Consider the following 24,002-nt stretch of genomic DNA (forward strand, 5'->3'; position numbering starts at 1 on the left):
GAGGGCCTCAACATCAGATATCCTCCTTGGAGCAGCTTGTCCTAAGGCTCCATGACATTCATTGTCTTTCTTACCTGTTGCAATGAAACAGACCATTTCCAGCCATAGCAACAGGATGAGGTAAGACATGATTTCCACGAGATTATCCCATTTTATATATGTACTATAATATATGTAACCAGTGTCCAACTGAGGGATATTTAGGTTATCTCTAGAGCAAAAATGAACAGTGGAGTCAGAAGTGTTTCCTGTAACATTATACCCTCCTAATGGGAGAAGTTTAGGTAGAAATTCTGGCCTCCCTATAGGTTGAAACACGAAGAGGGAGAAATTCATCCTATTCCTAGAAATATCTTCTGCGAACTGTTGTGGTGCGGTTAAATTTGAGACCCACGAAGCCAATTGAGATTAATTATGAGCCTTTATTAGCTGGCCGGCAACTGACTCTCCCCACAAGAGAATCAGCCTGGAGCCTCTAAAAGGAATAGCTTAAAAAGCCCCCAAACCCCCTCTAGCAAGCAAGCAGGTTTACAGAAGCAGAGGCTGGTCATTAACATATCTTAACACAGGATAACGACACCCTTAACATTAGCATATCTTTGCACGGAATATCTCCTAGAACTACACCCTGTTCAACATTAAACAATAGAAGCAGAAGTTGGCCATTTGAAAATTTTCCACCCTTAATACAAACAATGATAATTCTGCCCTTTCCTTTTCTCTCCAGTGGTGTACTGAGTTGATTGGTACCAGTTCTCAAGAACCCACTATAAAATTTCGGGAATTTTAAGAAATGATTGTTAAACACAGCTATTATAAACAAATTATATAAACTTACTATTAAATAAATTTTATTAAAAAACAAAAGTAATAAGTACTCAAAATTAATCACTTCCTAAGTTTTTTTCACTACATTTTATTATTATCTATATTCTTGAAGTTATTTATCTCTCTCGTATTTTTATGGTTGGAAAAACCACATAATAGTGACCTAATATGGGTCCCTGACTCCGTTTTTAATTTCTAGCTTGATATGGGGCAAGGTGGGAGTATTTACACCATGGAAATTGGCAACAGCTACAAATCTGGTGCCCCTCCCAGAGCCATCTGTTAAACTCTTACCAGCATACCTAATTCCTTCACTTTATGTGTCAAATGCTTTGGCTAGTTCTTGTAGGACATCCCAGAGCCTGCAGCTGTTGGGGGTAGACAATGCAGCTTCTGGGATCAGACTCTGCAGATTTGAACTCGAGCTTCACTACTTGCTCACATTATAACATTGGACATACTACTTGGTAAAGTGAGAATAAAAGAAAGACTACGTATCCCATAGTATTGTTTTGAAACTTAAAAGACTTACTATGTATAACATTTGTAGAACAAACAATACCTAACATATAGTATGTATTATGATTATTTTTACTTAGATAAATTTTTAAATATGACATGGAAGCCTCTTTCTAGTCTTACTTTACTAAGGATTTTTAAAAGTCAGATCACTGTTGAATTTTAACAAATGCCTTAATCTCATTGATTAGAAGTTTTTCATCTTTGACATATCAATATAGTGAATTATATTAGTAGAATTCCTAATATAAGAACCTTAAGCCCCCAGAATGAATTTCACTTGGTCATGGTGCACTATTCTTTTAATGCTGATGGATTCCATTTGCTAATAATTTATTTTGTCTATTTCATAATTTTTAATAAATTATCTTGGTTACAGTTTTCTTTTGTGTACTTTTCCAGGTTTTGGTATCAATGGTTTGATGACATTGTAAAAGTAAATTTTTATTTTTTTCTGTTCTTATTAACAGTTTCAGTGGCTTTCAAAAATATCTGATTGCTGCAAGATTAGATAGAACTCATGAAACTATCAGGGCCTGGAGCTCTTTGTCAATTTTCTATGTTTTAATAGTTCTCAAACTTGTCTGTACATTGAAATTACTTGGAGAAATCTGAAAAATACTGATGTCTGAGTTCTTAATACATTCTGTTTTAGCTAATCTGATATGCAGCCTGGCATGGGAACATTTTAAAACTCTTCAAATGACTGTAATATGAAGCCATGGTTCAGAACTACTCTACTGCATTTCTTGTATTTCTCTCAGGACATTAGTTTAACTTGGTTTCTGTCTTTTCTTTAATGAATTTTAGTGATTTATATGCACCTAGAAAGTTACCTTTACTTCCGGATTTTCCAACTGATTCTTTTAAGGTTTTACAAAGTACTGTTGCATAATTTTTAAATAATTTTTTTTTTGTAACTGTCATTATTTCACTTTTTTCTTATTTCTAAATTAAATTTATGAGGGTAACATTGGTTAATAACATTATTTAATTTTCAGGTGTACAAGATTATAATCTGACATCTGTGTACTCTATTGTGTGCTCCCCACCTAAAGTCTAGTTTCCTTCTATTACCATATATTTGATCCCCTTTACCCTCTTCACCTCTCCCCACCCTCTTTCCCTTCTGGTAACCACCATTCCATTGTCTGTATCTATTAGTTTGTGTTTGTTTGTTACTTTTTATTTTATATTCCACATGAGTGAAATCATATAGTTTTTATCCTTTTCCTTTTGACTTATTTCACTTACTCTCCACCACCCATGCTATTCCAAATAGCAATATTTCATCTTTTTATGAGTAGTATTCCACACACATACACACCCCACATTTCTTTATCCAGTCATCATCAATGGATACTTAGGTTTACATGTTTAGATTTCTAGTTTGTATATTTGTGCTCTCTTCCCCTACCTCATTTTTGTTATTAGATAAATAGCAGTTTATCTATTTTATTAGCTTTTTAAAGGAGCAATTGTTGAATTTATTTAACTCTTTTTTTTTTCCTGTTTTTATATTCAGTAATTTCTCCTTTGATCTTTAGATATTTTCCCTTTCTGGTCTGCTTTAGGTTAATTTTGTTTATCTGCTTCTAACCACTTGAGCTATTTCATTTTGTTTTATTTTATTTTATTTCATTTATCATTATTCCTTTGTGTTAAGTAACAGAAGTATTTCAAGCTATTAACTTTTTCTCTAACCAATATCAGTGTATAGTATTTATTAATATATGCCACTTTTATTATCAGTATGTTTTAGATAGTCTTTAATTGCTATTTTGATTTCTTATTTGATTTAAGAGTTGTTTTCAAAGACCTTATTGTTTTATCAGTTTTCAAGTAGATGGAGTTATTGTCATAATCATGTCTAGTTTTATTGTCAGAGATTTGCTTCTGTATTAGTTGGACAATCTTTCTAAAATATTTGCTTGGTCTTAACTGAACATGTGTAACACCAGGCACTTAAAAAAGGAAAAGCAACGGATATACTGAGTTTAATTAACAGAAAAAGAAGTAGCACCTAGTGCCATTCCATTCCAGTTAAATTGATCTTTTAGTTTGAACCTTCTTCTTGGGAAGGAAGTGCTTGAGATTCAATGCACTTGGTGCGTGATCAGGACTAAGGCCTTTCTCATTGCTTCCCTTACATGTCCTGTCTATCAGAAGCAAGTTCACTCTAAAGTTATTACATTAAGTAAGAGTCCACGAACTTTTTCTATAAAGGCCCAGATAGTAAATATTTTAGGCTTTGTGTGTTGGGTTACTAATATTGCATGAAATATATTTATAATGAAAAAGTTTTTATTGTTTGAGATCACATTTAAATGAGCATATTATATTTTTATTTGCTAAATCCAAGAACCTTATTTGCCAGGCTATCTAGTCTCTGTGGCAACTACCTTGCTCTGCTGTTGTAATGAGAAAACAAACATAGATAAAAAATAAGCAAATGTGTGTGGCTGTGTTCCAATTAAACTTCATTAAAATAGTCCATGGACTATATTTGGTTTGAGGGCCATAATTTGTCCACCCCTGCATTAAACCAGTGGTTTTCAATGTTTAATGTGCATCAGAATCACATGGAGGGCCTGTTAAAAGAAAAATACTGATTGCCGGGCTCCATCCCCAGAATTTATAATTTAGTAGATCTAGGGTGAAGCCCAACAACTTGTGTTTCTATCAGGTTCACAAGGTGATAATGCCGTGCTGGTCTGTGGACCACACTTTGAGTACCACTGCATTAGGAAAAAAAGACTATTACTTTTTTATTCCTAAATGCACTCAGGGGAACATAAGCTTGTTTATTATTATTCATTCAAAGACTTTCTCAATCCTATCAGACAAAAATTTTAAGTGCTGAAATTTAAAAATTCACCAGACCTTCCTGACCAGCAAGACTTCCCTAACACATATAGGCTAATTACAAAAAGTCACTACCTCTCAGAGAGGGATTAGAAAAAAGGCATCACTTCCTTTGAATGTACCCAGCCCTTCACCAGGGTACACACCTTGGAAAACTGAGCACCTTCTGGATTTCAGCATTCACTCTTCTCTTCAGGAGCCTTCGTGCAGTGCACAAACTATATGATGTCTCTGGTCACCCTGCTGATCAGAAGAATGTTATCTACGATTTATTTATCAACACATTCTAAATTTAAAATATACGGTCAGATTTCACTTCTTTACTTGAAGTAAAAGAAAAAGCAGACAATATCTTTTTTCACTCGAATGTGACCAACCTTTTTTTCAGCATTATTGAGCTACAATTGACAAAATTATCAAGATTTGTAAAGTGTACAGTGTGATGATTAATGATAATCATAAGGAAAATCCCATACACAAACTGACTCCTGTACTCCTTCTCACACCTCAAGGGGAGAAATAAATAGGTTTTTAAGAAATCTTCTGTATACAGAAATTTTAGAATTTTAATGCCTAGTTTTTATATAGTAAATATAGTCTGAACCGTTCTGCTTTTTGGAATTCATTTATCTTTAATATACTATATATACATATAATATACATATATTATATATTACATCTATATTATATATACATAATTACATATATTATATATGTACATATACATAATATACATATATGACATATACTTTAATATGTCTCTAATATTTTGTAAATGTTCCATGATCCTTCGAAAAGGTACATTTCCTCTATGCAGATGATAGAGTTTGAAATATCCTCCTTATAATTGTGTGCTTTCTTGTTAATATTATCCATACATTATATGGATTCTCTATATTCTTACTTATTCCCCTGATCTAATGACTTGGTATATAGTATAATTTCCACAAAATCATGAAGTTCTTATGCATGATTTTATATCCCTGGCACCTAGCACAATACATGGAACATAGTAAGCACTCACTTATTAAATCAATAAACTATTTTGGGCTGTAAAGTGGGGTGGAGTGCAACCATTCCCAGTTCTTCCATTTAAATAAAAAATGAATATTCATCCTTTTTATTCTCTCCCTGTTAGACCTGTAGCAGATCCCCCAACTTGGAAATAGCTGTAATTGTTTTTTTTCTTCCTGAAGATACACTTTTCCCTGACACTTAAGTTCCTCTGGCAATTTCCACTCAGGCCTTGTGTTGGTCTTAAAAGCTTTTAAAATAGACACATAAAAAACAGTTACTGAAAATTTATGAACTAAAATATCGATGTGGTGATTCTTTATATTTATTTATGCTTTTGCTTTTGGGGGTTTTCCAGATGTTCTATAATGAGCAGGCATTACTTTCTTAGTAAGAAAACAAAGAAAATTTATAATTAGAAATGGTAGTAATTTTTTTCTCTGATCGTTCCACATTCAGGTTCAAGTTCTACTTATTGAGATTACACGGAAAAAGTAAATTCTCTTTTCTAGATGGAAAACCCATTAATGTTTAAAGGGACCTCTCAGATTCTCCCTGAGTCTTCCTTTTAAAATTTCCCTCAAAGTTTGGCACATGGTTCCTTCACCAACTTGTCTGTCTCTGAACATAGTCCCATTAGTAGATAATCATTTAAAACAAAATTCCCAGAACTGGATATATTATTATGGGTAGAGCCTGTTCCACACAAAGTACAATAGAATCTCCCTTGGTTCATAATAAGGGTCCCACTACTGCAGCATACAATAGCACTGACATTTTCAGTGCCCATGACACTGCTGACTCACATGGAGTTTTCTGAAATTCTTGTCTTTTTCATTCCCATGTCCCCCAATCTGTTTACCTAAGTAGATAGCACCTATACACAGCTATCTCATTTGTGCTTTTCCTGTCCTCCCTCCTCAAGCAGGCCCCAGATGCTGGACAAAGGAACAGAAGCACAGGGACCATTTATCTTTGTGGGTTTTGAGCAGAGCTCCCTTTGCACTCGGGCATTGCTCTGTACCCTCCCTCATTCTAGTCCTACAGCCTTGCCATGGCCATGAATGGCCTCATCATCTTCATCACCTGGACAGATCCTAGGCTTAACAGCCCCATGTACTTCTGATTCTAGAGAGCTCAATGGGGCTGGATTCCAAGGAGGGATCCTGACCCGGACTTCCAGTGACCAGATTCTTGTCTTATGCCATGACAAAGAATTCAAAGGCGCGGCAAACAAAAGCAGGAAAGTGCAAGTTTTATTAAAGCAAAAGTACACACTTAAGAGAAAAGCATGGGCAGCTCAGAGAAAGAGTTGCCTGGAGCTGTCTAAATTATGGGCTTTTAGTTAATTGGGGGAGGCGGTGTCCCAAGCCTGTCCAGCTCACCTCCTGATCTTGGCTTGTTTCCCATGCCACCTGGAAGGGAGGCTTGTTTCCAAAGGCCATTTATTCTGTCTCCCAGCCTTGGCTCATTTCTCATGCTGGAGTCTCAAGCTTGAAATCAAACCAGGGAGAGGGCTGAGTAAGGGACTGAGGAAAAATTCCAGAGTAGGATCCTGGAGCAGAGAGGGAGCATCGATAGGCTAACTATCCTGCCTCACTTCTTCCTTGGCCACCTGTCCTTCCTAGATGTTTCATCACTACCATCATCCCGTGGATGCTGCTCCACCTGGTGGTCAAGAACCGCACTCCCTCCTTTGCCTCTTGCTTGACCCAGATGTTCCTATCTGGGTTTTGGTAGAGGTGTGGCTGAACGCCTCCTCTTGGTTTTTATGGCCTATGATCATTATGTTGCTATCTGCCACCTGCTCAGCTATGCCCAGATCATGGGCATAGCTGAGCAGGTCTGTATGAGTACTGCCAGGTTCTTTGGGCTGATCTATAGCATCCTGCCTGATTACATGACACTTTGTAGTCCATTCTGGAGAGACAACCACATAGAAAGCGTCTGCGAGGTCCCTCATAGTCACCCTGTTTTATGAAACCCCAGTTTAGTTCAAGGGTGATCTTTATGGATGCCATTGTGGTGCTGCTCAGCCCCATGGTGCTCATTGTCATCTCCTGTGCCCACATCTTGGCCTCCATTCTCAGTAGACTCTCCTCCTCAGGTTGTGGGGAGACCTTCTCTACTTGCACCTCCCATCTGATTGTGGTCACCTCTTTCTATACCTCGGCCATGATCCTGACAAAGACAATCCTTTCTCCCTCCTCTATGCCATCAACATCCCCATGTGCAAACCCACCATCTACAGTTTTGAAGCAAGAAAATGAACAGGCTATGGTAAAGGCCCTTGGGAGGACCAACTGGGCTCAGGCGGAGTCTGTCTAGCTAGAAGACTCCTGGAGGGGAAGCTCCCTCCTCAAGCCTTGACAGTTGGGTAACTCTCCAATGCTGAAAGACTCCAGGAAAGAGCATTCATAGCTTCCTTTGTACTAGCATCAGACTGGGGATATCTTATTGATGTCTAATGTTCATCTGTCTGACTTTACTTCAAGCATTGTTTTCTCTTGGACCCTCTTCAGGAGAATTTGATACTTTCTCAAGTTTTTTTCTTCTAAGTTCTAACAGAATCTGATAAACATATAAGTGCACTTAACTCTATTTCATTTTATTTGTATAGTATTTTAACATGCTATTCCCAGCCTGAGTTTCGCATATATATTTAGGAATAAATTTTTTTTCTCTTTTAACTTATCATTTCAGTCTGTGTTTTCTTTCTTACATTCTACTCTCATATCCTAAATATGCCCTCATCCACCTTGCTCCTATATGAGAAAAAATAGGGGAAGAAGTAAGAAAAAGAGAATTAGGGAGCAGTGTTGATATGAAGAAAAGTCAATTAGAGAAAAGAAAAAGAAAAACTAAGGATCAGTAGCCTGAACTCTATGTTCTTAGCCTTTGCTACTGCTTGAGGGAGAATTTGTGAGAGCATGAAATTATCAACACTGCATTCAATTTACGTTTATCCTTGTGTGTTGTTAGGGAAGGGCAGGTGGGAGAAGCCAGTGTGTCAAAGCCCTCCTCCTAAGTCCTCTAGTCATGTTCCTTAAGTAACATGACTGCTTGGCGTTTCCCTTCAGATCTAAGTAGTGCCTCTACCAAGCTTCTCAGATTAACAGTTTTCTTCCCTGTTATTCATACCCCCAAATTAACTCCCCTCTCCCTACAGCCTTCCTTTTTCTCAACCATCTTTTATTTCATTCCAACTCAGTCCTATTCCACCTTATCTACTCATCTTAAATGGATCCATTTCATTTCCTGTACTTTAAAAAATCTCTCTCCACACTACTTCCACCATTGCAGAAGCCTTTCTATGTGCCCTCTCTGGTTTCCTCTACCTTCTCTTTTTAACCAAACCTAGCTTACCTGAAGAGAGTATTATATTTTTAGCTGTTCTTTTACTTTGAAAATTGCGTAGTTCTCATGGTCCTTTCATAATAGATAGGAAAGAAAAGGAGATAGGCTTGTTCTTTATTTTTTGGTACCACATCCATAAGATGAATGCACCTCATTTAGGATGCCTTCAAATAGATGTACTACACTTTCCACATCCTCACACCACATACTACCCTCTGCAATGACTTAAAGCAGTAGTTTCACTCCAAAAGCTCTAATCTTTTGAGTCCAAATTGGTGAATCTCTAGATATCAGAGGACATGTGAGCAGCACTACTTATAGGTGGAAAAAATGAGACATCACTGTAATAGAATAGAAACAATAAGTGCAGAAGCTAAAGATTTCTATTATCCAAGAAAAATTACACCAAGTAAAGTTAAATGGGCAAGAAACATTTTAAGACTATTGCAATAGTAGATTGAACTCAACTCTGCTGAAACAAGTGGCTCTGGAGTTTTTTAGAACTGTAGTAGAGTGATCTTACCCAAAGGAAAAGTAAGCTTACAGGCAGTAGTTCCACAATTTCGAGCAAGGCGCCCACTGAAGTTAGGCTTTTACTGTCCCACAGAGACTAGGAAATAGGGGTGCTGTTTTTGTTAAGGATTACATTTCAAAGGGATGGCCCCCAGTTCCTTGAGAAAGACAGACATCCCCAGGATCTTAAAACTGGCAGGAGGTTTGTAAGGAGACCTATATACATGTCAAAGGGCAGAGAAAATTTGCAATTACAAGTAAATGCTCTGAGAAAAGGGAGATCAATGGCCTTTGGTCAGGAAGAAACCTGTCTAAAGTGTAGTCAAGTAGAAATGGGAATGTTAAGGTCTTCTTGGTCACCATGGAGAACAAAAGAAGTGCTTATTCTTCCCCCTAGGATTTCAGCTTCTCCAAGTCTGAAAATTCCTGTCTCAACAAGCCTTTAAAAGTAAAAAGAAAGAAGTGAAGGGGGGGGGGGGGGCGGAAAGGGGTGCTTTTAAAAAAGTTTTCTGACAAATAATTTTGTAGCTTACATTTACTTAGCTCTGTTGTATGCTGGCATCATAAACAAAACACGGTTCTATCTATTAAGCAGATATATAGGACATATAAGGACAAATAATGGTAATGCAAAGGGAAAAGGTTATAAAAGACCTATACAAGGTTCTTTGGGAGGGCAGATAATAACAGCAGCTTACATTCATTAAGCAATTACATTCTAAAAGCATTTAATCTTCACAAAACCTTTGAAATAGTATTACCTCCACTTTGAGATGCAAAACTGAGGCTCATAGGGGTTAAGCGATTTGCTCAAGATCACACTGCATTTCAAAAGGCATAGCCGCTGTTCTAACTGGGGCACCAATTCCAGAGCTAGCACTCCTCTAAGGAGGTAATCGAATTACTGTTCTGAAGAATGGGGCAGGCTTTATACCAAGGGGGTGATATTAGAACTAAGGCTTAAAGAGTAAGCAGTGAATTAATTGTAAGGTAGAAAATGGGGGGAGAGGGGCTAGAAGCCGGGGACGAGTAATTCTAGGCAAGAGGCACTGCATGATTCGCCGTTAAAATGGTGCGTTCACGTGGATGGCAGAGGGTGAGCAGGGATAGGAATGCTGGAAAATCAGGCTGAGTGACTTAGAACTGTCTTCTCAAGGACGAACACTTTATCGTTCAATGTCCTGGGCTCCCGGGCTCCAGGCCCCGGGAAGGGGGCTCTTGCACACGAGAGGCCGCCATCCTGGACGCGTCTCACCTGCGGCAGCCTCTGCCCTGGTTCTTGTGCCCGGGAGACAACGAAGAGCCCCCTAGGGACGGTGAAAACCCACATAAATGCAATAACCAGAAGCTACCCTGAAACGGCCCCTCTTTCCAGCTTCCTCTCGTTTCAAAAACCGGGATCGGAGCTGCAAGCCCAAACTACCCAGGAGGCCGTGGGCCCTGACCCAATTACAACAGGGAGAGATGGGCGTGGTCCGCGCCAAGACCCTACGGCCAATCAGCCTTCCACAGCCTCTCGGATCACCGCTATGGCAACCAATGAGCGCTTCTCCTTGGCTGCCCCGCCCGGCCGGAGAGCGCTAACCTGACTACCTCTTGGAACCATGAGCTATTTTGGGACACTGAGCAGCCAGCCGCCCCCGCTGGAAATGCGGGTGTTGGACTTGGGATCCCGTCCTACCGAGTGGAATTGTTGAAATGCTGCGCCTCTTTGCCGGAGGACGGGATGGGATGGGGGCGGAGCAAGGCTGGAGGCTTGAGCAGAAATCTTGCTAATCACATCGAGTCACCATAGCTCCCAGCTCTGTCCACAGATCCCTAGCCTAGTTCTTTTCAGGTGACAGCTACCACTGCCACCAACCCACCCACTACTTTTAGCGAATTGCATGATTACTGGGTTTCTCTTCCCTCTTTTGGAAAACGGCACAGTCCTCCGAGCTTCCTTACCTCCCCTTTCCAGTTACCCACTCCAGAAGGCCTTCCTTGACCCCTTCCCCTCTCTGGTTTCATCGGGTATTCTTTGAGTTCCCTTCAAAACCTGTGTACTTTCCTAACGCTGTGCTCTTGTTTATTTACGTCCCTGTCTTTCCTACTGGTTTGGTTCAGTTTTGAGTCCTCAGCACAGTACCTGGCCCTAGGAGGTGCTATAGCACTATTTTCTCAATGAAATCTTAAGCAGAATCCTGATATGTTGACCAAATTAAAGCAAAGCTGTTTTGATAAGAGTGGAGAAGGTGCATCCAGAGCCCTGAACCCTCAAGGAAGCCTCTGAAGTCACTAGTTTTAGTGACTTCAGTTGAAATATTCAGTTTAATACATAAAAATATGCTTTACCTAGGACATAAAAGTTAAACATATCTAGGGCCTCCAAGGAGCACTCAAAAAATCTCATCTTTTTGAACTTCCAATATGATTCCACCTGTTTGTTTTTATTTTCCAGTCTGAAAACCTAGATATCTGTTTGCCTTTTCAGATCAATGCTTCACTGCCAGCTCTGGGTTTGGGAGGCCGAACTGCGTGGACCACCTCAACAGATTCCCTTGCCTCTGGCTTCCTATTGGGTTCAGCCAATGAATAGCATAGGCAAATGATCCAAAAGAAGTAGGAGTGTGAGTTTGGGGTATTTAAACCTTTTTCTTTCCCTGTGGGGGTTGTGGCAAGCTCATTTGAGTTCCTTTAGATTTCAGCTCCTGTCAGGTGAACCTCTCTACTTGGTTCTCTGGGCATTTCTAAGTTCTAGAACCGCCATCTCCCACTACCTGTGTCCCAAGAGTGTGGGACCAGGCTCTAAGGGGTTACCACAGCACAGCCCAGGGGCCAAAAATGTGGGACAGGAACCCAGGATAGTTTTCTCCGAGCATTTCTAAGTTCTGGAACTGCCATCTCCCATGACCTCTTCAGGCTTAGTCCCTCTAATACTAGATTCTGAGTACTGTATCCACCTTGCGATTTTGCTACACCCTGTCCATACCTTTGTAAATAATCTTTTGTTAAACTCTCTGCAAAAACTCTCCACAAACTATCTTAATTTGAGCATGCCATCTGTTTCCTGGGAATACCCTGTTAGAAGAACATTCTCTTTTCCTGAGGTAGTAGAACAGTTATCTCAAATGGAAACATTTGGAAACCTATATGATGTAGTAGAAAGAACATGGGCTTTGAAGTTAGGCAAAACTGGTTCTCATATCATTCGATCATTCATTCATTTGGCGAATGTTCCACAGTCCTACTAGTTGTGGTAGACATTTTAGAGAGTGCTACAGTACACAGCCTATTCTCCAAGAACCCTTTTGTCCTCTCACCGCGGTGAGCTCTGGCAACCAAATTAATACCATGGGACACCATCGCTGACCCTATCACAACAATTAATGCAGCCAAGCTGGACAATTATGTCTTCTTTCCTGGGAATTGGTATGCAGTGTGGATAGTCATTTCTGGGCTGGAACAGGCAGAGACACTCAAGCTGTAAAGCAGTTATCTTCTTCCATATACAGGAAGAAGCAAAAAAAGTTGGCAGATAGGGAGAGTGGGTTGAAGTCAGAGAACAGAAGGAAGCGGAGATACAAGACTATATCACCAGAGAAAAAGCCTGAGATGGCTGCCCTGGCTTCAGTCAACCTGGGAGGCCCAGCTGCATTTTTTGCTTTTGGGTTTTGTGAGATAAACTGCATTTTTATAATAAACTTTTTTTCCTTCAAAACTATTAAATATGGATTTCTATTTCTTGCAACAAAATAATTCTTAACTAAGACACTATCTACCTCAATGTGGATATGAGGATTACATTAGGTAAAGTATTTCAAACATCTAAATCAGTGCCTCCAAAAGTGTTCCTTTTCCCTTCCAAATGTAAACAGCACCTCATGTGCCATGAACATCAGACTTATCTGTTCTTTGTACTTTATTGGAATAACAAGCTCATTTTGCTGTAATCATTTTTGCAAGTTTTTCCTCATTTCAGCTTTCCCTCGTCTGAGTGCTGCTCTGTTCATGTTCTAGGTGCTGATATATTTGTATTTTGCTATGTTTTGTACTGAAGGTTTTGTTCTTCGAAGGATTGAGTTAATCATACTCCTCAGCTCATGACACACCATCATTGGTCCCCGCAAGGAAAGGCCGTCCTATTTTATGTCTTTATTTTTTTCCTACCTTCAGACTCTTTCTCTCCACTCCTATTACTCTCTTACTCCACAATAGGTAATTTTTTAATGTGCTTAATGTGTTATTTCTGTTTAAATGTATTCTCAGAAAATAGTTACTTCGTAGGCATGTATTCGTAAATTTTCTCCAAAGCTACTGAGCTATCCGTCTCATGTTGTGTCTTAGTTTTATCACTAAGCACTGTTTCATCTCCATCCATATTGCCTGATGCTAACATTTAATCTCTAACTTCATACGGATGCTTAGTATTCCATGTTGTGCACTCATCACATTATACCTATCCATTCCTCCAGTGATGAACACCCACATTGCTGCCAACTCCGTACCACTACGAATAACCGTTCAGTGAACACCCTCGTATTAGTCCCCTTCTGGACTTGTAAAGAATTTGTTTTATATTACTTAGGAGAGGAATTGCTAGGCTATAAAGTATGAATCTATTTAGTGTGTCTAAGTAATGCCAAATTGCTTTCCAGTAGTGGAACCAGTCTTGCAGCGGTGCAAGATTCTATATTTCTACATCCCTGACAACATTTATAATAATCTAGATGTCTAATTTTTGCTGGTTTGATAGGTATAAACTAATATCTCATTGTTGGTTTAATTTGCATTTGATTACTAATGGTTTTGATTAAATTTCCATACACGTATTGGCTTTTTCCTATTCTGTAAATTGTCTATTGATAGCTTGTGCACCCTTTTTTTCCTATTGGGCTTCTGTCTTTTTCCTGTTCTTTTGCAGGAGTTCCATGTGTATTCTAGGGTTATATTACATCCTTGTCAGTTTCGGGCAAAGCAAATATTTTCTTAATTCTGCCATCTGCCTATTAACACAAATCTTTAATTGTTCTATAATCAAATTCCTGTTTTTGCCTTATGGTTTGTGCTTTTTAAAGTGTTGAAATATGTGGACTTCTCTCTTAGTTATGCAGACTCTCTGCCTGACATCTCAAAATCCGAAGTCCCTGTATCATCTCATCCACTCCTCTTCATTGGACTCTGAAGTAATTGCAGACTGAATTTCATCCTTAAGAGAATCCCATCTTCCTTTAGCCTTTTCCCCTATAGAGTCTTAAGCTATGAAAATCATGCCTTTTAACTCTTTGAAGTCAGGCTTCCCATAGCCCTGGACACACATCTCACCTCATCTCTTTGGCCATCAGGAAGAACCGAAATGGCATAGTTACTTTCTCTTAAGATTCTCCTCGATCTCATTTCACTAATCAGTTCCATCTTTGTGGGTCAGAATTAGATCCAGAATTGCAGCTCTGCTCTGCCATCCTCTTCCTTCTGACGGATTCTATTAAATCACATCAACTTCCCCCTTACTTCTGGCACTTGGCTTTATGCTGGTTTCATTTATTCCTGGGATCTTTAATCTAGTTTATGTTTTCACAGACTCTAGACATTTTTACAGTGATATCACTGCTTCTCTTTTATCTTCACCTAAATAATTTCTTTCTTGTTACCACTCTCAGGAATATATAATCCCATATAAGACTCTATCTTTGTGATGTAAAGTGCTACTCTGACTTTCCTTCTATCATTTTTTTTTGTTTTATTTTATTTTTCCTGTTTACTTCTTTTATCTTTTTCCTTCTTTCCTTCCTTCCCTCCCTGCCTTTTTTTCCCCTTCTTTCCATTTTGAATTTTGGAAATGCTGAGGGCAAGGGCTGAATTTCTGTAGACCACAGCAAATCTGCTGCTTCTGTTCCAGAAGCGAGTTCCCCACAAACATATGGTATGTGTAACATGACTGGCAATTCCTTTCCAGTTGCACATCAGAACCCAGTTCTGTTTCTTTCAAACAATGCACCACACCTTTTTTTCACTGCATGTTCTAGGCATGAGTCCCATTCTACCAAGTTTCTTTACATCTGTAAGATTTTATTTCCCGCATTGCATAAAATGTCAAGTTCTATTTGTATATTTCTTATATTCTGTGCATTGGTGTAGAGACCATAAGTACTTTTGTTTCCCCCAACCCCTTTCTACCTTCTTTTTCCAGAGAATTATGGGATGCCACCTCTGCTACTGTTTTTCTTCCAATGTCATACTTGATGTCCTCTGTAGTATTAAATTTTGTGGATTTTCTCAGCATTTTAAGAACTTGTGTCCCCTCCCTTTTATCTTGCCATCTCCACCCCCTGGCTGCCGACACACACACACCATTCCCATTTTAAAATTGAAGTGCAAATTTTAGTTCAGTTAACAATGCTAACAGAAAACAGATTTTGCCTTCAATATTCTGAGAAGCACTCTGTCCCCATTCAAGAACATATCATTCCCTCATCATTAGACTTAAGAGCAACTTAAGGGGCAGGTATCATGATTTCCTGGAGTCTGTCCAGTGCCTAATACCTTCCATGAGACATAATAGGCAGTTGGTAAACATTTACTGGGAAATCAAGTCAGTCACGGTTCACTTCTTGAATATCTTGTATTATCATGCTTATAAGAATTATTTTCGAGCTCTAAAAGGAATGTTCACTTTCCCTTTTTATTCCCAAAGCTGAATCCAAGCCACCCTAAACTTTCCTTAGCATATTGTAACCACTTACAGCAGAGTAAGATGCAATACCATTTACTAGGTGGGGGAAAACCCCACTGATCTATAATTCGGACGAACAGGTTCTGGTCCTAACATCGTTAACTATGCAAACTTGGGCATGCCATCCTATCTATTTCTTTAATTATTTGCAATTAAATAATATTTATTCACTGTAAATTTTCTTAGAAAGAGACTACACTTTTTAATAAAGCACTTGTGGTAGAAATAAGGTAAATTTCCCCCATCCAGGGAACAAGATGTGAGAGAAACTATTTTCCTCAGAATAAGAGAAAGAACTTGCTCATTATTCTGGACCAGGCAGGAGGAAGAAGAGAACAAAGAAAGGATAGGGTGGAGAAGACTGTGAAAGGCATAAGGTCCTCAATGGGAACTTTCCTTGTGATTGCTCCCTCCTTCTATTTTTTTTTTTTAATTCAAGTCTACAGTAAAAATTTATAAATGCCTAGTAGGATTACATTTCTTATTGAAACCAGGGAAAGGGCTATTTTATGTGTCCCAGAGTTGATAAGGAGTCAGCTGAGGCAGCTTCCATGGACTCAGGGGTGTGGATACAGAGGAAAGCAAAAGCAAAATAAACCATAGGACACTGCAGAAATTGTATGAAATTCCAGGGTTTTAGAAATTGAATTTGGGCTAAATTTAATCAGATTTCTGAGACATAAGAAGTCTCTTCAGACATTTGAGTTATATACAAAATGGTTTTATGAGCATCACTAAGGTTTCTTTCAGCGATAACATTTTTGAAGCTTCTAAGAGATGGTGGCATATTATTTTTTATTCTCAGCTCTAAAACTCTGTAATTTTTCATTTATATATTAAAGACTTTCATTTATATATTAAACATTTATATTTTCTGCCTATTATGAGATAGGTCCCTTGCTGATAATTTCATCAATTCCAGACACAATTTCTCCCCACATTTTAAGATCTCTGAAATGGGATGTGTCTCATAAATAATAACCAATGTTATCTTACAATTATTGTTGTCCAAGTGGTAGTTATGGCTAGAAATGTACAATACCTTGATATTTCATTTAATTAACCATTTAAAGGTCATTTGAAGGAATATTAGTTCTGGTTGTTGTCTAAACATCTTCCTTGAACACTTTCTGGCAAGATTAAAAAAGTCTCATGCTGTAAAACTTGTGGAATAGGTGTCGTGACCTGGAAGAAATTCCCAGAGACAATAGTGAAGCTCTCTTTTTAAGAAATGCTGCTTCACTAACACTAAAATGTGTCAGATAATATAAATACATGGAAAAATGCAGACATCAACAACACTGAATCAATAAGTGATTCAGAAGTGTCAGACTCAATATGAATAAATTATAAAATACCTTGATAACTTTAAGTTATATTTATATGCATTGTATTAATATAAAAATGTTTTGTCTCTAAATAAGTCTAAATGAGCTCTTTAAGGATGAAAGTTTTAAATATAAGTAATAAGAAAGTATAATGATAATTTAATTGACAGTATTTTTTCTTTCTTAGTGGTACCTAAAATAATAACGTGCCATACAACTGATGGTGACTTAAAAATGAAATACGGTACATATTTCAGAGACTATAAAAATGAGAAGCAGCTCCAGCTCTCAAGATATTCATAACCTGGAAGGAGGGGACAAGCAGCACACACACAAAAATAATAGAAGTGAGGAAAAATCTAGTAATTATCCCGAAAAGAGGTACAAACAAAAAAACCTGGGGCATTTAAAAAAGTGAGAGAGATTGTGTTAGGAAAGGCTCCATGAAGGAAGTAGCATTTGAGAAGGCCCTCAAAGAACTGGTAGGATTCCAACTGGCAGAGTTGGAATGCAATAGGAAGAGTAAAGAGAATGGGCAAAAAATCGGATTAGAAAAATGGACATTTATGGGGAATGGCGAAAAACATATTTGGACTATAGGTTTTATTAACTTTTTTGACTTTATAGACCACTTCAAGAATTCGATGAAAGCTTTTAACACTATTCCTAGAAATAAAAGTGCAAATTCGTAATCAAAATGCTTTGCATACTATTTCTGGGGATTTCCCATTTACAGGTAGCATAAGAGTGGAAAGGGAAAGCAACGTTGCTGGACACCCCATGAGAAGCTGCTGCAGGTGACTGAGGCTGCAGAAGTGCCTTTACTATATGAGCGATTTGTATCTGACTACACTTGGGAAGACTAACAGAAATGGAATTGAGGGTCAGGGGAATCAAGGACTCATCCAGCCTACTCGTCCAGAGGTTAAAAGGAGTTGGGATACCCTTGGGAATAATTTCTAGCTGATGGGATGATGTGTGTTTCCAACTGATGGCATGGTGGCTAGAAAATGTACCTGGGAAATGAAATGAATGCCAGGCCTTATTAGGGAGGTCCTTGGATCCCCGCAACCACCAGACTTTATATTTAATTCAGGAAGTAATAGGGATATGACTCAGATATCTGAGGAGAATGAATGTTCAGAGCTATGGTTTAGGAAGATTAACCTTCAGCTTTACAGGTGTGTAAGAGGCTGTGGAGACCTGTTGGAAGTTTATTGCAGTTGGTTTTTATATTCTTCAAATACATTTTATTTATTCAATTTCCTCTTCTGTCCCTGCCACCCACTGTTTGGCAGAGAGCCCAGCCTTTAGTAAGCATTTGGTAGTGCTCGCTGAATTGAAAGCCATAAATTCACTTTGAGGGTCCCCTTGTAATGTTCCTACTCCTCGCCTGGTGGCACCATTACAGCATTATTTACAGAGCAGGCTTCTCTCTCTGTAAGCACAGTGCTTCCAAGTAGAAAGGCTTTGTTTCCTGGGGGAATTCACCTCTGGAAACAATCTAGAAGCGGGGTTAGGGAAATGGTAGCTGTGATAAAAGATTCAAGAATGCTCCTTTCGTGCTTCTTTATCATTTCTTACTGCAGCAGAGTATCTTGGCTGAATTTCTATTCCAAGGCATGTGGAAGGGGAATGATGCTCAGGAAAACTTGCTGTTTCAAAGGTGCAAGTGGTTTTTTGTCTTGCAATAAGTATAGACTTAAATATATTTGGAAAATAACTTTTCTTTATTTGTGGAGAAACTGGGTAAGCCATTTCATTATACATGCCAAGCAGACTATATTCTGTGGTGATACTGAGGCCACATAAAACTGCAGATTTATGTTGGAGGCCAGTTTGCAACTCTTAGAGAAATAACTGTTTCTCTAGAACAGGTTTTAGTCATACCAGGCTAAAATTGTGACTTATTTCTACGGAGTCTTATGTGTTTGCATTTTGAGGTTAAGAGCTAACCCTGAGAGATTTCCCTGAGACCAGAGAGAGGTAGGAACTGAAAGAAACTGAAAGAGTTGTGTGATGAATTGCGCACCGTGTTGTGCTGGACCCAGACATGAAGTGCAGCCACAAAGCTATGGAGGGGACCATCTCCTCACCTCTATATATCAGCAATGCTCTGGCAGATTCCAAGTACTAGAATATTCTTAGCACCTTCTAATGGGTGTCAATATAATTTGCATTTGTTGAGTAGATGATAAATAATCAGATTCATGCGACAATTTTAATTTAGTGTAGGAAATACCTGGGAGGCCCCAGGAGGTAATGATGTATTGTGGGTTCAAAACAATACCAGTTCAGGCAGGATCCATTTCTTCTTTGGTATTTTTCAAGTTAAAAAGTCTCATTACCCTTTAGCTCAGTGATTCATACTTTTTAACTTCTTACCTTTAAGAATTAAGTTGAAATAATAGATCTCTCTAGAGAATGTACATACATAATTTTTACATTCAATTTCAAGCGTCTATGCCCCCCTAGAATTCAATAGAGATCCCGTTCGTGGGTCGGAGGTTAAGAATCTCACCTGAAATTCAGTCATCAGGAGCATTCCAAAGGAGAAATTCAAGAGAAGAGTGAGGAATAGGAAGGAAGGAGGAGGAGGGAGACCAATTTGTGTTGGATCCCTATGAGATGCCAGTGCAGGTGACTGAAGAAAGCCAAAGAATTGCTTTTTCTAGGGAGATTTTTTTTATCTATCTGGATTTGTAAGGACTAGGTGGAGGACTTCTAGAAGGCCCCGGGCTAAGGAATTGATGACACATTTAGGACAGCGGGTACAGGAAAGGGAACCAAATGAAGTCAAGGGTTAAAGGACTCAACCAGGTCTTACTACAGAGATTAAAGATCTATGCTGCCTTGGGATTCATGTCAGACTCTGCAGAATCTGAGCTACAGGGAACAGGAAAGAGGCACAAGAATGGAGCTGTGTCAGGGAGTATCTGGGGACATCGTCTTCTTCCTATCAAGGAGCAGGTCCAGAAGGCCACAATCTTGGTGCCATTATTGTACTGTCATCCACTGAACTCTGAGAAGGGTTACTAATCAAAACCTAAATTTCAATTTCTTGTTCCATTTGAAAAGATAAAAGGTGACTGTAACAGTATTTCCTCTGCAGGTCTCTTAGACTCTTGACTGGGGAATAAAAGATCCCCTTCTCTGGAGATCCAAATAATAGAGCAATTAGCAGCATGGCTCCCAACTAGGGTTCTTTAAGTCAGAAGACCTGAGTTTAAATTCTGCAAAGTATGAGCTGTGTGACCTTGAGCAAATCTTGGAGTTTGTTTTAGAAATGTTAATGAAAATAATAGTGCCTTACTTCATATGGGCACAATGTCTGGCATACAGTAAGTGCTCAATAAGTGATAGCTATCATCGTCGATATTGGTGAATGATGGAAAAGGAACTTATCTCTAGCCACTTCCCAGGGATACTTGCCCACTAATATACTTTAGCTGTCCTCTGTAAAGCCCCAGCCCATATTCCCCAACCACTACACAACTCGAGGCTTCCTCTGGTCATACTGTGTGTACAGGGCTGGTCTCCAAGAACTTTTTGGCCCATAACTGCATGAACTTTATGATGGAAAGGCCTATGTCAGCTTGGGAATTTTATCATCCTCCTTTACTTGATTATCCTGAAGGACAAGAGTTTTTTTTTTTTTAGATGGGGAAGGATTATATAAAAAGAACTTTAGAACCTTCCCTACATGGAAGGTCATCACCATCACCTCTCCACCCCCCAAAAAGAACTACATCTAAGAAAACTAACATTTGTACAGCACTTCCCGGAGGCCTTAAATATTTTTCTCCCCAACAGCTTTTTGTCCCCATTTAATGCATGCAGAAACTCACAACCAGTCATTCAGCGTGGGAACTGAGATTCAAGCCCAGTTCTGTGACTCGTGCTTTTTTCACCTCTCTGCAGCAACCAGCAGCAAGAGCACATACGAAACAGTTCATTCTTCTCCCAAATTTTGTTTGGGACGGTCTTAGGAAATCTCCAGTGCCCAAGAGAGCTGACTAGAGCTGATATCAGTCTAAGCTCCCTGGGGAACACCTTACTGGCATTCTCCACTAGAGGCCTGAGGCAGTTATTGCAGTTTCCTTTGTGATGTGTCACTCTGCTGCCAGAGAGCTGGGCAATCCCTCCCGAACAATCCCACCCAAACAATACCCCCTCCCGAAGCCTTTCATGAAACGGAGTCATGCCTGCCATTCCAGGACTCAGATTTGGAAATCATCTATCAGAGGCCAAGTGCTTCACTGAAAAGTCTCTTGCACATCTGGAGTTTTAGCTACTAAAAACCCTTGTTAGTTTTGGGAGTCTCAACAAGTACCCTCTCCTTTCTGTCCAGCTGGAGGTCAGAGTCCAGGACCAAGAGAAAGCAGGTAAAGTTGGCAATGCCTGTCTCAACTAGGGCTAGGACGGTCAAATCCTTGGAACTGGAGGCAAGGAGAGAGGAGGGAAGCCAAGGTCCCTGCAGTTCCCATTAAGCCCTGGTTCATGCAATGGGCCCAGAAGCCAAACCCTGACATCCCCCTAGTATCAGTCAGCAAGGAGGGGAGATGACGCCTCTTTATTAAGATTAACACCAAGGAAAGCATTAAGAAGAAATACACAGAGGAGAAGGAAGGGCACACAAAGTCACCACTTGAGGAAATGGGAAGGAGGCACATCACTTAAGAACCTCAGGACAGCCACATGCTCCATGCCCTGGTCGTGGGGGAAAGGAGGAAAGGAGAGGGGAAAGCGCCATGATAGCCCAGGGCTCACAGAAGGGTCTGAAAGCCCCTGAACCTAACACCAGAGCCACAAGCCCTGCCCCTCAGGGCTCACACACTACTACACAAGTCGACACACATAATACACACAAGACATTATGGAGGCAACACCGAGAGGCAGCGGGCAGAAACATATTGCCAGGAAAAGGAACTTAAGTTAAGCGAGTGTAGCCAGGAGAGAGACAGTTTTTGGCTGCGGCCCCCAAGAGTCCCTCAAATGTCCCCTAAATCTGGGCTGTTGCTGAACACCCCCAAGTCTCTGCCTGTGAACTGGGCTCTTTGTTCTCTAAGCCTCAGCGAGTGGATAAAGCAATTCCAGATGAAGTCAGTGACAAGGCAGGTTCCGCTCTGCATGCAAAATCCTAGAGGTTGAGCTATTTTGTCTTCATGCACATTCATAACCAGCTCCTCCCAGCCCAGGGGCCCTGGGAACCCCATTCTCCCAGATTCCTAGGGCTGCAGTTCCCTCCTCAAGCTTCCTTTACCAATCAGCAGCCGCAGAGATCTGTGAGGGGGAGAGACTTCTGCAGAGCGCTGAATATGCTGGATTTCAGCAGAAGGGTAAATTTTCTGTTGCCGGAACAGAATACCCCAATTCCTTAATTTCTAAGCAAATCGCTAGAGACTAGTTGCCGTAGTCCTAGATAAGTCCTTTTTCAGAATAGAAAAAGCAGAGTTTTATTTACACTATTCAGGGGTTCTCCTGTTGGCTGGGGAGGGGGATAAAATGGGGAGGGGACGGGTGGGAGTCCAGAGATGGGCGCTTCCTCTCCCGGAACCTCACCTTTCCGCATTTGCTACATCTCACTTGGTTAGGCAGAAAGAATTCTTGATGCTCCCAAAGTCCTTCGCCCTATAAATCTTTCCTCCAGGGAGTCTCTCTCTGCCTGACCCACAAGAGCAGCGGTCGCGGGTGAAGCGTGCTGCACCGCGCAGTTCGGTCCGCTGGCGTCATGCGCTCGGAAACCCAAAGCCAGCCCGGGAAAGTAGTGGCCCTCGGAGTCCCCTCACAGGGAGGCTTCGCCCTCCAGCTGCAGCAGGGTAATGTCGGGCAGATCGAGGGGCTCCACAAGTGGTCCGTCCCCTTCAAGGAGATCAGCACAGGGGCTCTCGCGGCGCTCACAGTGACTAGTGGGTGTGGCGGAGGAGGGCATCTCCTTTTCCTCTTCATCGTCCTCCTCCTCAGGATCGTGACCCACCAAACCGCTGTCCTCAGTCCCAGGCGAAGGGGTCTCGGGCTCTTGCGGGGCGCCTGGGAAGCTCCCCTTGCAGCCGACCACGCCCAGGCCTCCCTGGCGGGGCGCGGTGGTCATAATCTGGCACATGGAGACGATGGCCCGCTGGTTGGCGCACACGTCGTCCGAGAGCACCTGGATGTGCGAGGCCTGCTCGTCCAGGGCCCCCCGCATGGCCCTCACGTCCTCAAACAGGGCCTGCAGCTGGGCCTTCAGGTGCTCCATTAGTTCCTTCATGCCGCCGTTGTACTCGCCGGAGATCACGTCCCCCACGGCGGGCACGGTGGACACCTCCAGGGGTGCCGGCATTTCGCCGCCGTCCTTGGTCATGATCTCCAGCGGACCGTCCTCCATTGAATGGCAGAAGCGGGCGGTGGCCGCTCTGGGTCCGGTCCAGCCCGGCCTCTGGAGTGGGGGAGGGGTCGGGGAGAGGGAGAGGTCCCCGGAGGGACAGGGGAGAGCCGAGGGAAGAGGATGCTCCCGAGAGGGGCGGGGAGCGGACGTGAAGAGACAGGTCCCGGGCGGAGGGCGCGTAGGATCGGGGAGGCCTGGAAGAGCCTGCGGGACAGAGACCCGAACAGAGTCTTAGGGCCAGCGCCTCTCCCGCTCGCCCCGGGGCGGAGCTGCCCTGCCCTGCCTCGCCTCCCGGACTGCGCCCGTGTCAGCGCTGCCCTTTCGGCGCCGCGAGCAAGTGCCCACCGATTTCTTGGGTTACAGAAGCGTTCGCGGAAGGGTCCGAGTCGAGGCTAAGGCCAGCAGCGCGTTCGGCTCGGGACTCCCCTCCGGCCATTAACGGGCAGCGCCCGCGAGTGTGGTAGGAGCGGCAGGGGTGGGTCTCCCAGCCGCGCCGCGG

General features: G+C 41.1%; 2 protein-coding genes across 2 annotated transcripts; one reads left to right on the forward strand and one right to left on the reverse strand.

Moving 5' to 3' along the window:
- The first annotated feature begins 6,161 nt into the window (after window positions 1-6,161).
- Window positions 6,162-7,554, forward strand: LOC107514278 (olfactory receptor 10AD1). Its single transcript, XM_036235865.1, is given in 8 exon segments — window positions 6,162-6,254; window positions 6,257-6,344; window positions 6,825-6,851; window positions 6,854-6,945; window positions 6,947-7,202; window positions 7,205-7,402; window positions 7,405-7,480; window positions 7,482-7,554. Coding segments are annotated over 8 exon segments (903 nt in total).
- A 14,136-nt stretch (window positions 7,555-21,690) lies between these two features.
- Window positions 21,691-24,002, reverse strand: CCDC184 (coiled-coil domain containing 184). The gene has a single exon (XM_016151854.2). It carries the CDS (start codon window positions 23,501-23,503, stop codon window positions 22,922-22,924), a length of 582 nt encoding a protein of 193 aa, XP_016007340.1. The 5' UTR covers window positions 23,504-24,002; the 3' UTR covers window positions 21,691-22,921.

This window comes from Rousettus aegyptiacus, unplaced genomic scaffold (assembly GCF_014176215.1).
Source record: "Rousettus aegyptiacus isolate mRouAeg1 unplaced genomic scaffold, mRouAeg1.p scaffold_m13_p_2, whole genome shotgun sequence".
NCBI classification, from domain to species: Eukaryota; Metazoa; Chordata; class Mammalia; order Chiroptera; family Pteropodidae; genus Rousettus; species Rousettus aegyptiacus.

Bases quoted from the DNA above. Each gene is read 5' to 3' on its own strand.
- CCDC184 (XM_016151854.2), bottom strand. From the start codon at position 23,503: ATGGAGGACGGTCCGCTGGAGATCATGACCAAGGACGGCGGCGAAATG.